This window comes from Prinia subflava, chromosome 19 (genome assembly GCF_021018805.1).
Source record: "Prinia subflava isolate CZ2003 ecotype Zambia chromosome 19, Cam_Psub_1.2, whole genome shotgun sequence".
NCBI classification, from domain to species: Eukaryota; Metazoa; Chordata; class Aves; order Passeriformes; family Cisticolidae; genus Prinia; species Prinia subflava.
In genome coordinates this window covers 7,641,841-7,657,830 of record NC_086265.1, presented here as the reverse complement: position 1 = coordinate 7,657,830, position 15,990 = coordinate 7,641,841, and the positions used below count along the sequence as shown (strand labels likewise).

The following is a 15,990-nucleotide window of genomic DNA, read 5'->3' as shown; positions in this document are numbered from 1 at the left end:
AAACACATTGTCATAAGAAAGCTAATTTGAAAAAGTAGCTAGTTGTTAGGATTTTTTTCAAAAAGGGAATTTTTCATTCTGTTATTGCCTCTCCATCTCTAAAAGAGAGTGTTGTTTGTTTATATTTCCAATGCTTTCCACAACGAATTGCCCTTCCCCTCAAGAGAGCAGCAATAAAATCATACAATTCTACACAGTTTCTCTCCAGAAAAAAACTAAACATTGATGTGAAGGGCAGAAATAGAAAAAAAATCTGTCTGGGAAATCTAATTCAAATCTAAATGAGGATGGGCTATTAAGCTACTTACAGGAATCTGCTCTGGCTCACACAATTCCTTGGTGATATTTTCACATGTTAAAAATACTCACTAGATGACTAATATCTCAACTTTCTCAAAACTTCATTAAATATTAACTAAATAATAGATATAAATAAATATAGATTCTTTGAGGCCAACTGAACTAACTCAAAAATCATAGGCCTACTCCAGAAAGCCAGTAAACTAAAAATTAAAATACAAAATGTAAAAAAAATACAGCCTAGCTAATAAAAGTACAACAGAATTGTCCAATACCTTACCCATCCAATAAAGAGGAGCCTTAAAATGATTATTTTTAGAGTATGCTTTCCTGCCCACCAACCAATCTCATAACAACATGAAGATACAGACTATAAACATGCAAAGGATTAAAAAACCACTGTATGAAGGGCTGATCATTTCAGAGCCATTTCAAGAAGGATCTCAGTGATTCAGGCACGTGAGTGAAGAACAAGACAGAGGCCAGAGATGCTGATGCCACGTGTGCCTACTTTGAGGTGCGTCCCTGTATGACAGCCAAGGGCCCAGAGCACAGCATGGCTTCCTGGGAGGGCAAACTGGTCCTGAAGTCTGCACATTGTGCCAGAGAGTCCTGTTTGTCAGAAACAAGGTTCCTGGAAAAAGCAAACAACCAAAAGATGAGTCTGAGGAGTGCAAACAGCAATGTCAGCAGATCCAGCTCTGTTCTGCCTCAAAACCTGATCTGTGTTTTCACAGATCACCAAAAAAATATCACTGAAGTGGCTCAGGAACTCCAGGGACCCTGATTTTCCCACTACATGTCCAAATTCTGCTTGTGCCATGTCCCTCCTACCCCCAAAGCTAAAAATACTAATTACATAACATAATTTACCATTAGTTTGGAAGGAAATTAACTTTCTCCTTGCCATTTTACAATGTAATAAGAAGCCATGACCCGGAATGATGCCTGGAGTGAACACAGGTAATGACTTTCTCATTGAGCACTTGATTTTACCTTAAGCCAGGTCTCCCCCTGCCCCACCAGACACACACACATTGACAATCTTTTCCATAATTACACCAATCCCTTCATATAGAGGGAGCTGACATTACAGCTGCCATTCCCACACCTAATTAAGGATATCATCTTCACTGGTCAGGAGAAAGAGTGGCTCAAACCAATGCTAAGTTTAGACTTCAGACAGCACAGGGGTAAAATGGTACAAATATTTAAATTACCCTTTGCTGCTTTATCATGTTTAAATTTGTATGATGACTAAAGGCATTGCTATTTTATTTATTTCCCAAGTTATGGTACAAATTAAGAAATGGCAGCAAATTCAGAATTATGGCTGGAGAGCCTGTCCCCTGCTCCTTACTCCCTTAATAAAAAGAACAAATAAGGTATTTTTCCTTTTCCAGAGGATTTGCTTCAAGTAGTTGAATAACAACTATTATTCTAAGGAGGAGTTAAAACAATAAGCCCTTTCATCCAGCAGGCTCATTACACTAATTACAACAATTATATTAGGATTACAACATGTTGGTTTTTTTCTTCTTAGGAAGACAACAAAAAACCTGCTTTGGAACTCTAAATAATTTACCCATGGAAATTTTTCATAGGAACTTATGCCCTTCCATGGGGAAAGCCCATCTGATCCCCAGCAAGACACAGCCCCTTGTGCAGCCTTTTCCTGTGTTTAGTAATGACTCTTCCATGACTCTGAGGCAGAAGGATTTCTTCCTAGTAAATCAGAACACATCAGTTCCTCTGGGTTGCGAAAGCAGGAAATAATCCATGACTTACCAGGTAGAAAGAGAAGGATTAAAGCAGTATGCCTTCCCATCAGACATGCTCATGACAGGAATCCCATGCTGAGTCAGCAAGATCTGAGACACAGTTGCATCACTTCCTGCAAGTCAAACCAGACCAAAGTGTTTCTTTTGGAGTCTTGCCTAAGACTCATAATGGTAAAAAATTGTATCCACCATTAATTATCAGAAAAAGGTTTCATGTTGTTCTCAAGCACTGATAGGAAGGTCAAGACACAAGCTAATGATGGCTCAGTGCAGTAGCATTAACATTAATTTTGCAAAATACATTATCAATCTTGATGCTGCAATTTATATAGAACATGGGCTTAATCAGGAACATTCTCCCTACCTAGGGAAAATCTTCAGCAATTCTGCCATGTCTTTTGTAACCCAAGAAGCCTTTAGCTTTCTTTTTCCCATTAAGTTAAATTATAAACCCCAGCAGATTTAGAGAAGTGTGCTCTCTACAAGCACAGTGTAAGTGGGATAGCTGGAGTCTCATTTCCCAGCATTATTCCAAGCCCAGGGCTTGTGCTGTAACTTCTCATGATGACATTTGCAAAGTGCTAATACAACTGCTTTCTAGCTAGTTGGGATTAGTACAGTATGGATTAAGCTAAAACAGAAGCTAATGGACTCTGAGACTGCTTTTTGATGCTTCGTGTTGTGCCAGATAGTGCAGTGATTGCAACTGAAGGTTTTTAAGTAATGAATCAGATTGTTGTTCATCACTAAGACAATAAACATACAAATTACACAGAGAAATTGCTGTAATAGCAGATTTACATTAAGTGTTTATTTTGTGATCTTCACAACACTGAACTTCCACATTCAGAAGCAAGGCAGCCTATGAGCTACAGAATCTCAAACAAGTTTGCTGCTCACTGATATTGTCCTCACTGTTATTTCAAGAACTTCCCTTTTTTACACAATCATGAAGAGAAATTATTTGTTTAGGCTTTTTAGGTTTCATAAAATTTCAGCATATTCATAAATGGCACTAAACATGACAGGAGGGCTCAAAGGTTGGTAATTAAAGGATTTTTTTATTACCTGAAAATATTGTTTGCAAAGACTCATCTCTAACAATGGCTATCTGCTTGTGAACATCCCTGAAAAAGACCAAAGAATAAGTCTGCAGTCAACAAACAACTGAAAACTCCAAAATCTTTTAACAAATGCACTTCTTCACTACTCATGTCAAAGTGGGGGACTGGGGAGTTTGTTTAGGGTTTTTTTGTTTTGACATTTTCTTCATCGCTCCGACAAAATTATTTTGGCAAACTCAAACCCCTTAAGGCGAGACAGAAGTTAACAGCAGAGAACAATTTTTATGGCTCTGCACCAGAAAACCTCATTACAACAAAGCAAACAGTGGGGATCCAAATAGCTCCTTTAGGAGCTCTGACTTGCCTGAGACATTAGATTGAATTCAAGAACTGTAAACGAGTTACCAGTGTTTTTATCTTGGCATCTTGAAAATGGCTGGAGTACTTTAACTCTGACACTCGTGTGCTTCACTAGTTCAGTGTGATGGAAGATGGAAGCATCCACACTTCTCCTCCCCACCCCCCATTCCATTCCACATGCACCACAACCCCTTAAACCAGTGACTTCTAGCTGATTCTTTCTCTTCACTCTAGAATAAAGTTGAATATTCTGGACTGTCCTAGAACAGAAACAGGATTCTGCTCAAACAGAAACAGTCCTGCCCAGTTAACTCTGCATATTCCACTCAGCAGTGGAGTTGTGCTCAGAGCTGATGTGGTTGCAGCTCCTGTCCCAGCAGCAGTGCAGTGACACAGCTGAAGGGACCTGAGCATGGCCTGGGGCAGCTGTGCAGCCAACGTGGCCTTACCAAACAGAGAGAGTAGCAGCAGTGGTGAGAGCCATGATGCAAGAACCTGTGCAGTGCAGGGTGGAAATGGGTGTGTTCAGCACGATGGGAGGAAGAAGGCGACGGCCACAAGCTGAAAATACTGACAGTGTTCGTTTCTCACAGGCCACAGTCACAATCTCACTGGAAACAAAACAAAACAAACAAGAAATATTTGCATGTTGTCAAATTAAAGTAGGATTAAAACAGGCTGAATTCTTGAGCTATCATATAACTTGGGTAAATTGCCTGAAAAATAACTATTGCAGCTTTAGAAAAAAAATTTCAATACCAAGAGAAGTCGTAAACTAAACAGACCAAGGGGCATAGCTGGAAATATAAGTAAAGCTTTTGGTTATACACAAGCTCTCCCTCAAGCCTGGACTTGGACTTAGCTTTAAAATCTGCTCTTTCTTTTCCAAACCTAGACAGGGCTCAGGCTTCAGAAATACACTTTCAGTTTTAACCCTGAAGTTGGAATTAGGCAAAATTGAGAAAAAATAAGAGAAAAAATAGCAAAAGACTCAGGAAAATACTTTGACACGACCAAAAATGCCATTTCAAATTTTTCACTCTTTAATAGTTAGCACTTGAAAACTTGTCACTTATGATTTAGTCAACTTTAATGAAGAAATTTAAAGGAGAAATGTAAAAATACAGGAAAATACTTGTAACTGGCTAATGCAAATTGTGATGTTTTAAGACTGCATAGAGTTAATACTTGAAGCAAAACCTGAGGCTAAGAGCGGTGCACACTTTTACCCATAAATATTTATTATGAAAAATAACTGCAAACTGTATTTTGTACACCTAAAAATGTCTTCTGGCCTTCAGGACCTCCTTCCTCCAAAAGATCCTCCCTTACCAGCTTCCTGCTGCAGCGAGGATGCGACTGGTGAGGACTGTCTCCCACTCCTTCCCTTCTCGATTACACTTTAACCTGCTCAACTTTGAGCCCCCCACTGTGGTCATTTCATTCTCCACTTCCAGGTACATTGATGGGTCTGAACTTATCTGAAATACAAAAAATAAAAGAATTTTTGGAAGGGGAAGGGAACTACTCAAAAAAGCAGCAACTACTACAGAACCAAAACAATGCTGTCTCTAAGAACAGATTTGAGTCTGGCATTCTCTGTTTAATGTGGCTTCAAAATATACCATGGCACTTCAAAAGAAGCAGACCTCTGAAAATCAGCCTTGCCTAAAACACAAGTATTTGAAGCACAAACATATGGAAAGGCTGTGCTAGTCTGTCTCTGCTTCCTAATTATGGGCACCAGATCAAGTCTGTATGTGCCCAGTCTCCCCACAGCCTTGCAATTGGACCCAGACTACCACAGCCTGAGTACACCTAAAAACTGTTTAATAAATGCCTAAAGCATTACTGTTTCCAGCCTGTTCAGATGCAGAGCACCTCCAGAGGGCTCTCAGAAAAGCCCTGGTTTTATTTTTCAGTACTGCTGTACTCCCAACAGCTCTGCAGTAACTGTGCAGCAGCCACTCCCACAGAGACTCTTATCTCCACCACACACTTTGGCTAACCAGGAGGGACTGCTGAACCAGAGGCACTCACTCCTCTTTGGAGTTCAGCTGGGTCAGAAGTGCCCTATTTTTAGCTGATTTCCCATTATCTTTCCTCATACAGACATTCTTAGAAGCTGAAGCATTACCATCTCGCTTGCTTCAACAAATACACGCATTCAAACGTTAACTCATCAAAGGATGTGAACAACCTTAGGATATTTAAAAGAAAGCAGGATATTTTTGTTTGTTTTTAAAGTATTAAGTTTTTTTCCTTATAGTCCACTTACTTGCAAAGTAAACGATTTCTGTGGGATTGGGGTTGGCAGTTTAAGTGCTAATGCTGGTGCAGAGATGCAAGCAGCATCCTTCTCAGAGGCCAGTGCAGCGGGGGACTGGAAAAAAATTGCAGAAATAGTTACATTTTTCTATTAAAAAAAGTGAAACCCAGATATATTCTATCAAACAGACTGATATGAAAAAGAATTTCTTAATATTCCAAATAATGCCAATTGCAAAACATTAGTCTTGTTCCAGTTAGTTGTATGAATACAAGTTTTTTAATATAGCTTCTAAGAATCAAAGAAAAACAAAAACTTGAAGTGTGGTTTGTTTTTTTTTTTAAATAGCCCTACGTTCAGCTGCAACTAATTCATGAAAAGTCTGATATATTACATGGAAATTTTAAGCTCTAGCTACTGAAAACACAGGTATCTATAGGCCCTAAAATGATGGAAACTCTGATGCAACCACTTTAGGGTTCTGAGGAAATTCATAACCATTTAAGTCACTATATCCAAGTCCCTTTCGTCTTCTTGGACCACTCTCCATCATACACCACCAAAAACTGATGGCATTTCATTTTATTCTATACAGTCATTTGGCAGGCTAGCATTACTGAGCATGCTGGGACCTTTAGTAAGAAGCTACATACCTACACAAAATATAAACACAATTGCCACACCATGTGCACCTGCTTTTTCTAAGCTTAAATTCCCAAACCAGTAAGTTTAAAGGTATGGAAGAGGGATGGCTAAAAATTCTGAGGGACTGATACTACTTGTGTTTCCCTGAGTTGATGGAACAAGTCAAAGTGGGACTGACTTTATTACATGAACTCTGAAAGCCACAGTGAATCCCATATATTTCACCTGAACAGTTAAAGTTACTGGTACAAGTCTGGAGTCTTTCCGAGGCCTTCCCTTTTTCTTCTTTTCTACTGTTTCTCCCTCAAGTTCCAGTTTCCGTTTGGGTACACTCAGTGGTTTAACAGCTGGAATCTTCTCTTCACTGTCACTGCTGCTCTCCAGAATATCCTTGGGCTTATTGTCTTTAATTAAATTCTGATCCTTCAGTCTGTAAAAAAGAAGTCTGTAAAAAAAAGCTGATTCCAAAAGTTGCCATGTATCCTACACATTGCATTTTTGCAGATAAGACGACATTTCTGAGTCCTCTTTGAGTGTATTTCAAATGCACAAAGGCAGGAGGAAGGTGAAGAGGTATGGCAAACCCTTTCCAAAAGTGCAATCTGCAATATATATGTAAACCAATCAGACATATTCTCCCCTTTAAAAAAATTAATCAAACCAACAGTTAGCCACGGGATAAAGCTGGAAATAGCAACTTTATTTTAGCATTCAGTTCCAATTACCATCAGATCTCTTTCCCTGAGCTGATACAAATAATTCAGCACTCTAAGATGCAAGAGCTGTTAAACTTTTCCCCTTCAGTGGACATTAGACTTTCTGCTTATTCATGTAGAACTTTTGTCATTCTGTTGTCTAACCCCAGAAGTTGTTCTGTTCAGTTCTGACTGCTGCAAAATGTGTATCTGCAAACCACACAATGACTTCACTGCTCCAGCTTCCATTCCAGGAAACATAACTGTGGAATCACAGAATGGTTGGAGTTGGAGGAGACCTTAAAGACATCTGATTCCAACCCCCTGCCATGGGCAGGGACACCTTGCACTAGGCCAGGTTGCTCCAAGCCCCTTCCCACTCAGCCTTGAACACTCCCAGGGATGAGACATCAACATTTTCTCTGGGCAACCTGCTCCAGTGTCTATCACCCTCACAGTGAGGGATTTTTCCTAATGTCTCATCTAAACGTGTCCTCTTTCAGTCTGAAGCCATTGTCCCTTGTCCTGTCACTACATGCCCCTGTGAAAAGTCCCTCTCCAGTTCTTTTGCAGCCCCTTTAGGCACTGGAGGGCTGCAGTAAGGTCACCCTGAGCCTTCTCTTCCCCAGGCTGAACAGCCCCAGCTCTCAGCCTGTCTCCACAGCAGAGCTGCTCCAGCCCTCTCATTATCTTTGTGGCCTCCTCTTGCTTGCTCCAACAGGTCCATGTCCCTATATAACTAAATATAATATAACTAATTCAAAGTACAATCCCTGTGAACTCTCTTGTTAACCATTATACCCTAAAATAGGTCATTTAATCACACTCTTCCCCTTCCCTCCAATAGCTGGCTATTAACTCACACTGTTTTGCATCTTTAACTACTTGGCTTCAGAGAAATACCTTGCACGATCCAAACCTTTTTTCTCTGGCACCTGAATTATGCCAAACAATACACTTTTATCCATATTTCACTACAAATGCTACATTAGAAGCAATTTTGAGAGTAATTTAATACATCTTGCTTCTGCATCGCATGGTCAAGCTCTTTGACATAAAAATATTGATGTATAAAAACATGTTTTACTGATAATAACTAGGGAGTTACATACTTCTTTCTCAAGATTGCTACTTTTTTATAATTTTTTTGGTGAAACGGGAATATTTATGCCATAGCACTATGTCACAAAACAAAATGCCTTTTTTTTTTGTCACAGGGATCCAGAGCCAAAACTCTTTAAAATCAGAGAGTCTTCTCTGCATGCCTTCAAGGCATAAAATTGAAATCTAACTGGAGCTATGATGATGAGAGGTTGTCTGCTGACATGTATGGTAATTTATCTTGAAGTAAATCTCTCTTGTACAGAGATGCAGGATGGCTATTTTGGGCTGGTTTTGTCTTCTAAGGAGTCCAGCTGCACTCAGTCACACACAGCCTCTTACAACAATAATTTTAGCTTGGAATATCTTGGAGAATCTGCTTGATACCAAAATGCCAAGCACAAATGTGCAAAGGGATAACACCAGCACAGAATTTACCTATTTGTAGTTGCCCCCTTCCTTCCAAGAGTGAAAGAAACCCAAGACAACTTCTAGAGTGTCAGCAGTGTGACATCTACACCGCAGAGAATTGGTGTTTCAGCTCTGTGTTATTATTACCTTCCTCCCTCCCCAGGCTGTGTCTCACCTGTCCACAACAGTCTGATTTGTGTTTGTTACAACAGCAGTCCCTGAGGTGGCTTTGGATCGTTCTGTGAATCGAGAATCAAACGCTTTCATGGGCTCAATCTTGGATGGAGTTGTCAACACGGAGGAAGACGATGCAGAAGGAGCAGCTGAGGCAGAGGTAGCATTTACACTGTCAAGAGAAGATCCAGCAAAAGAAGGATTGAAAAATTCAGTACTGGTAAGCTGCATTGCTCATAACAACTAGCATTCATGATGCTGGCTAGAAACCACGGTGAAAAGCTTTCACTCAAGTACATAATCAGTTATGATATTCTTTTTCCACTCTTTCATGCATCAGTGTTTTGCAAGCTTTGCCTACTCTCAAAAGCTGTCTATGATACACCTCAGAGCTCCGTGTGGCTGCATATCTGGATTAAAAGACCCTAATTCATGTATTGTGTATTTTAAATTCAGGAAGGCAATGATACTTTCAGCTGGTACTTACTGGGAAAGGATCAGTTTTTAAAATGATCACAGGGGTTCCCGCTTTTACCCCTCATTCAGGTTACCAAATATTTCCATTACAATATTATAATATTTCAGTGTTTATCCATCAAACAATTTGGGATGACACAATTTATGCCAGCTTTAGATTTTGTTATTGAAAAATCCAACCAGATTATTAGGCCTTTCCAAGCATAACTCCAGGGCAAAGGAATGTGTTTTCCCCACACTAAAACATTCCGGGATCTATTATTTCAATAGCTGTTTACTTTAGAGATTTTTCAGTGCATTCAGAGAATTAATAGCTCTAAAATAACTGATGCTTGTACTAAAAAGCTGCTAGAAGTACAATTTACAAAGAAAAGGATACTTAATATTTTCATCTGTCAATCATTTTTCATAGTCCACCCACTCATTTTTAAATCTGTGGCCAATTTCAACTGAATTTGATAAAGAAGCAGAGGTTTCATGACACTATGCTGCTACAAATGCTACAAAAACACACTGAGAAGAAGTCAGGTCAGTGCTACCACTAAGGGAAATGCAAATAAAACTCAGTTGTTCTGTAATTAATTGGAAAGACACACTGGCCATCAGCAAATGTGCACTGACAGGGTCACTGTGCTCTGATGGGGCTGTTACACAGGAAAGAAGGATCACCATGTCTGCAGGGAAGACACAGGTCAGAATTTGATGTAAAGTAGGTTTCATTACTTCCACTACTGGAACACCTTCTATTGTTTGCTAATGGCAACCCACTAACCCATAAGCAAGTCATTTTGTTAAAGCAATCAGCTGTGCACCTCATTGCACTGAAGTTCACTGCCAGAACTATGCACATGGATTTATTAATTTCCCATTTATCAATACTTAAAGTAATCAAACACTGATAAAATCTCAATGGTTTCAGGAAGGTTAGATTCTTAGGGTTTTGCACTAAGGAAACCACTTTAATATTTCTTCATTATAAAATTATAAACAAGAATAAAAAACTAAACAGACTCATGTAAGTGAAAAACAAACCAGCAAATACTGACCCATCTTTATTGGCTGCATCATCTGTTGGTTTTATACTGGCTGCTGTTGGCTCTACAGAAGGCTTTGAAGTATTAAGGGAATTTGCTGCGTTAGAATCCAGTGACATGAGCTGCTGGTTACTTTGAGAAGACATCATTGAGCCAGACAGAGTTCCAGATATTGGGATGCTATTGAAAAAGGCTGTAGAAAAATCCCTAAACAAAAAGACAAACAACAAATACATTTCTCAAAACCACTTTAAAGAGAATTCAAAAATAGTCGTTTTAGCTAAAATATTTATTCCATTCTTCCTTTTTCCACATGTGGATACCCATATACAACCTAAATAAATTCCCAATTACTTTCTAGAGTAATTTCTCATGTCCAAAGGATGTGAAAGCTGGTACCAGTATAGAGATGAATCAACAATACATTACAGCATTGTTTGTCTATAACAGTAAATAATGAGAATTGACCTGATCTATTAGAAATGAGACCTTGTGGCCAAAGAACACTGGTTGAAGCTGTATTTCATAAGAATACACACTTATTTCCAGTAAAGGCTTTATGATGCCCTAAGATGGAATGCCAAGTTTAGAACAGGAAAAAAACCCCAAAAAATAAGATAAGGATGTAAAGAAGGATTTAAAAGATTTCTTTCAAACATACCCAGTGTCCAGTTGAGCTATGCAGAGAGGTGTGATCCTTCTCCGACCATCTGCAGTTCGCGTTTCAACTTGCTTTTTCAAGAGATTCTGTTGGGAAATACATTTTATCATGATTTCTGATAAATGGGAAATGTTAATTTTTTTTTCAAACTGACAAGCATAGATATATTAGAAGAGGTGCTTCAATTAAAAATCTGTCAGCAAAGACTTTTCCCCATAAACTCAAACACTTCCAACTTTCAATCTGTCCATCTGTAGAAAAGGCATTTGTACAGAATGTAATCTGCTCTCCCCTTTAGAATGAAGTCTAAAACATTGTGCATATCAAATCTTTAATTAAACATTGTGTTTTATGTTTAGGACAGAATTAAACAATGCTTTCAACCTCTGTCACCGAGAAACTGAAACACCTCTACAGCTTCTCTGTCATTAGTTACTCTTGATTTCCTTTCTGCACACCAAGAATTTTGCACCCATCACAGAAATATCCACACGCCTGCTTCCACACAGCCTTACCCCTGCTTAAAAGAATTTAACTTCCAACAAGTCCCAGTAAATGACCCACTGAGCTGATCAGCTGGGCCACACACAGGCTGAAAGGTGCCATTCACCACAAATAAGGGCACAGGAGCTGGTTCTTTCCTAACAGTTTGGTATTTAGTGACTCAGTATTTGACAGTGCCCAAGAGCACGTACCTTCCTGATGTCCTCCAGGCTCTCCCCGTTAACCATGCTTGCCACCTTGGGCGCTGTGGCATTCCCAGAGCCCTCCCGAATGGACGCGTTCTTCTGCTCCCCCTGCTGCTGCCTCTGCTGGTACTTGAGCATCTCTGGATTCTCAATGATGGTGGTGGACAGCTGAGCCTCAGTCATGATGGCCAGGCTTTTGCCATAGGTGGACTGGTGAATGTTGCTCTGTGGGCATTGAAGATGTGAGTGAATACAAGTGCTACTGTGACATCACTCATTGTAACGCAAGGGGATCACACAAATCTAATGGAATCCATAAAATGCCCTCTGTATCACTGAAACACCAGATTTTTTTTTCTTTGTGTTTTCTACTACCACTAAATCAATATGTAAAATAAATGAAATTCAAAGGTCTAGTTGCTAATAGCAATGAGAAGAAAACCAGCCAAAAGCAATCAATCAGTTTAAAAAGACTTGCATATATGCAAGTGAAAGAGGAATTTTACAGTGTTTTGAAGCACCCACTTCTTGTCTCCTTGGCCAAATAATTACTTCAGATGTATAATGATGTGTAAGCGAGTGGATGTTTTCCAAATTCTTTCTTTCCAGAACAGAAACTCATACTGCAAATTCACTTCTTGATTACTCTTTTTTGATGATTTGTAAAGCAGATAAGAGGAATACATTTTCTGTAATATGGAAATCAATTACTACATCCTTCTATAAACAGGCCAGTATTTGAATTGAATCAATACATCCCTGAAATATGATCAAAAGTTTTCTGAATGGTTACTGTACCTTTTCCTCCTCACTGAGTGGATCCCCAAGTTCATCTTGGGAAAAGTCCAAAAATGCCACTGATCCATCCATGGAACACACCAGAATTCCCAGTCCATTAAGGGTCCTGAGGGAAAGAAAGGTTTTGTTTTTAATCTCTTTCATTCATGCAAAGCAGCAATCTGATAGATTGTTCAATAAAAATCTCATCTTAAGATTTATTATCACAGCACTAACTCATGGAACCAAAGAAGTGGGACAGTGAGGAGACAGGATGACAGGCAGCAGAGCCCCTGTGCCAAAGCTCCTCTGCAGACTGCAGAAGGATGACAGAACACCTGCCCATGGCATGAGCAGCACCAGGAAAACTTTCCTGAAGGGGTAAACCAGAGTAGTGTTCACAATGAACACTGAGAGGAAATTAGGAGTGAATTTCCTTCAACAGATGAACAAAATTTTTGTGCTAATGGAAGTGGGTGAAGAAAGGGTGACAGCTGACAAGCAGGCCAAAAATCTTGGTACTAGGCAAGAAAACAGGTTTGATTTTGTTACTGTTCATTATTTGGGTTTTTAAGCAAATTGCACATATGATTATTAATGGGGACACATAGTAACCCTCTTGTGGAGATCAGGTTTTCTTAGCAAAAATAGAGAGGAGAAACTATGCCTTCCATTTTAACAGAATTATAATCTTGCACATGTAACCTATTATTGCACATTTGAAAAAATACTTGATGACTTTTGACTTCTACTGCAGACACTTTCAAATACAGAGCTCACAGGGGCAGTGACACAGTGGGTTACAGATAGAATTACACAGAAGGGAAGAGGGAAGGAAATCTGGCACAATTCCAAAGTCCTATCCAAGCTATTAAAAATCTATTACAACTACCACAGCTATAGTGGCACCCTGATAGCATCACATCCAGAGAAATCAGCCTCAGCACCATGAAACAAGGTACACACAGCACTCCAAGTTAGAAAACAGTAAAATCACGTTCAGTTTTCTGCTTGCTTAGCAGAGAAAATTGCTGAGCTCCTATTGACCTCTGGATCCAAGCAATTGTTCCATGAAAATATAATCATTTGCATGTATTATATTGACAGATCCAGGTCTAAAATTCTAAAACAGAAATTATACGGATATAACAATATATTAGTATCAGGTTTCTCAGAATTTACTCAGTCTGTTTTCAGAATGGAGCACTTTTCTGGGAACACTCGATATTACTGACATTTTATCTATCTGTTTCACATACAAAATATCAAAGTAATGGCTATAATTCTTATTTTATATGGATATAAAATATCAAGCTGCCTGATGATCCTTTGTCTCTCAAATATCCCACAAAACCATTTCCTCAGAAACTGCACAATGTTAACCAGCTATTACTCCCAATGACTTCATGCCATGAAAAATGTGCAAATTGCAGATGGAGAAATAAAAAACACTACAGGAAAACTAAACTATGCAAAACTATTGTACTATAACAATAGCAGCACTTCTCATGAAATATTCCACTTGCAGGCTTTCTAGCCTTAATCTGTTAATGAAAGAAAAATGTTTTGGTTTTGGAAACTTTATTGTGGTTCACTGAGCTTCATGTCAAAATCCACATGGGCACATAGAAACCAAGCAGTTACACAAATGTAAGCGTTAAAATTCACAGTGTAAACCCACCAAGAGATTGTTTTAACTATTAAGGGAGAATTTCAGAAGTGAGGAAGTGATAGAATTTAGACAGCCTTTGTCAGAGAATCACAATGAGTAGGAACTCATTCCACAGCTGTTCTACTGTGTCGTGTTCTAAATACATCACTATTTGTTCAGTTAATAATCTCTGACCATGTGCTATTGCTCATATTACTACCAAAGATGCTGCAGCAGCAACAAAACCTTCAGCAACCAATTTGTTGTGTTCCAACAACCACAATGTGCACTGTGTTAAGGCATTTCCACCTAGCAAGTACACCTAAAGTTGTAATAATTCTTTGGCTCCCATAACAAACAGCAGAAATCAACTTACCAGGAGATGTCCATGATTGACTTGTCAAACAGCTCATGTATGACAACTAAAGGTCGCTTCAGACACGTGAGCTTAAGAAAACAAGAAAATGCTCAGAAATGTAGAAGTTCTGCACTACCACAGGTAGTACAACATTAACACTCTCCCAGAGCCTCACAATAGGCACCAGACAAGACCTGGCCAGTAAACAGCTGCATGCCTGGTGCTGCATCTGAAGCACCAAGTCACCTGTTCCACTGCTGGGACAGGAAAGCTCTGGAACAGAACAGCTGACATTCACCTCTCCTTTCTGAAACACAGACTGAATTTCTTAATCAACTCTGCCTTTACACCACAGCCATAAAACACTCTCTGCCACTCCAAAAGATGCAAAAGACAGCTTCCTATTCTAAGCTGTACTGAGATAAGGATGCTGCAAACTGCCAGCACAGGACAGAAAACAGATTAGGTTTCCATGTCCTCACTTGGACTACTTGTCTGAGAAAGTGAAACCTATCAAGAGCAAAGGGAATTTGACTCACAATTACTCTTAAAGAGGATTTCTCTGCACTTAAGAATCAGCTTAGTAATAAATAACTGAATATGAAAACTCCAATAACCTCCTCTAAATTAGGCATTCTAAGCTCTTTGATGTCAAACCAATGGATTTAGTATCTCTAGTGTACAGTACACTATAAATGAATGAATATGAAATGAAGCAGAGGTTCATTCAGATATGGTCAAGGAGGTTTTATGTTCACAGGGTCACTGTCATCTTCAGTAGTTATTTATGCTTCCATAGGTCTGTGCTCTGTATGTTTATTAAGCTCCTCAGGGCAAAACCAGCCTATAACTTTGCATCTCTGTACTACCTTCTGTCACCTCAACAGCCACTCCAAATGAAATCTTCATCACAGAAACAGAAAATAAAATATATTGAGTGATACTGTCATATGAGTATGAACTGGTAGCCATTACCAGAAGAAGATTTAGTTATGCATCCAGAGACTGATGGATAAATATCACACTGGAATCTATAAATAGTAGACTACAGTTATTGGTGTGTTCTGGCAGGAGTTCTCATCACAAAGCTTTGCAAATCAGTTAAACTGACTCCCAGTATTTTCCAGTTGCATTTAAAAATGTAAAAATAGCTACTCTTCTCTTAGCCAGAAGAAAAATTTTAGTGTAGATTTTAAAGTAAAACACAAACTAGATATCAAAAACTTGAAAGAATACCTAAAAAGCTCATTCACTTTCACATCCCTTTCCTTCACAAAGACAGATGACAAATAAAAGGAAGAAAATAAGGTTGCATTTATTAACTGTAGTAAAATGTTTTATCTCCTAACAACTGCTCCCCCTTACCAGGGCACACTCTGCCACTGGCCACTAACTGCTCTTGCCTTTAAAGAAATGAACTAACACCAATCCACTTCCTTCCCCTCCAGCTAAACCTGTAACAACAGAGACAAAAAAAACCTCCTAAACATGAAATGAAATGAAGGACCTAATGCTGTACATGTGACCTCTGTGCTAAACCCCC

At 39.0% G+C, this 15,990-nt stretch overlaps 1 protein-coding gene across 4 annotated transcripts in view; it reads right to left on the bottom strand.

The window, feature by feature from the left end:
* The window catches only part of LOC134560186 (protein HIRA), a 32,136-nt gene that overhangs the window by 2,961 nt on the left and 13,185 nt on the right, over positions 1-15,990 (bottom strand). For 2 of the 4 annotated variants that reach the window (XM_063415894.1, XM_063415896.1), the window contains exons 10-22: positions 14,466-14,536; positions 12,460-12,565; positions 11,668-11,886; positions 10,973-11,058; positions 10,324-10,518; positions 8,802-8,972; positions 6,645-6,864; positions 5,784-5,888; positions 4,838-4,986; positions 3,955-4,116; positions 3,150-3,208; positions 2,089-2,194; positions 812-934 (exon numbers count right to left, since the gene is read on the bottom strand). In XM_063415894.1, coding sequence (XP_063271964.1) covers positions 812-934; positions 2,089-2,194; positions 3,150-3,208; positions 3,955-4,116; positions 4,838-4,986; positions 5,784-5,888; positions 6,645-6,864; positions 8,802-8,972; positions 10,324-10,518; positions 10,973-11,058; positions 11,668-11,886; positions 12,460-12,565; positions 14,466-14,536 — 1,772 coding nt within the window. The remainder of the gene's footprint in view (positions 1-811; positions 935-2,088; positions 2,195-3,149; positions 3,209-3,954; positions 4,117-4,837; positions 4,987-5,783; positions 5,889-6,644; positions 6,865-8,801; positions 8,973-10,323; positions 10,519-10,972; positions 11,059-11,667; positions 11,887-12,459; positions 12,566-14,465; positions 14,537-15,990) is intronic. The other 2 variants (XM_063415895.1, XM_063415898.1) reach the window with 1 other exon arrangement.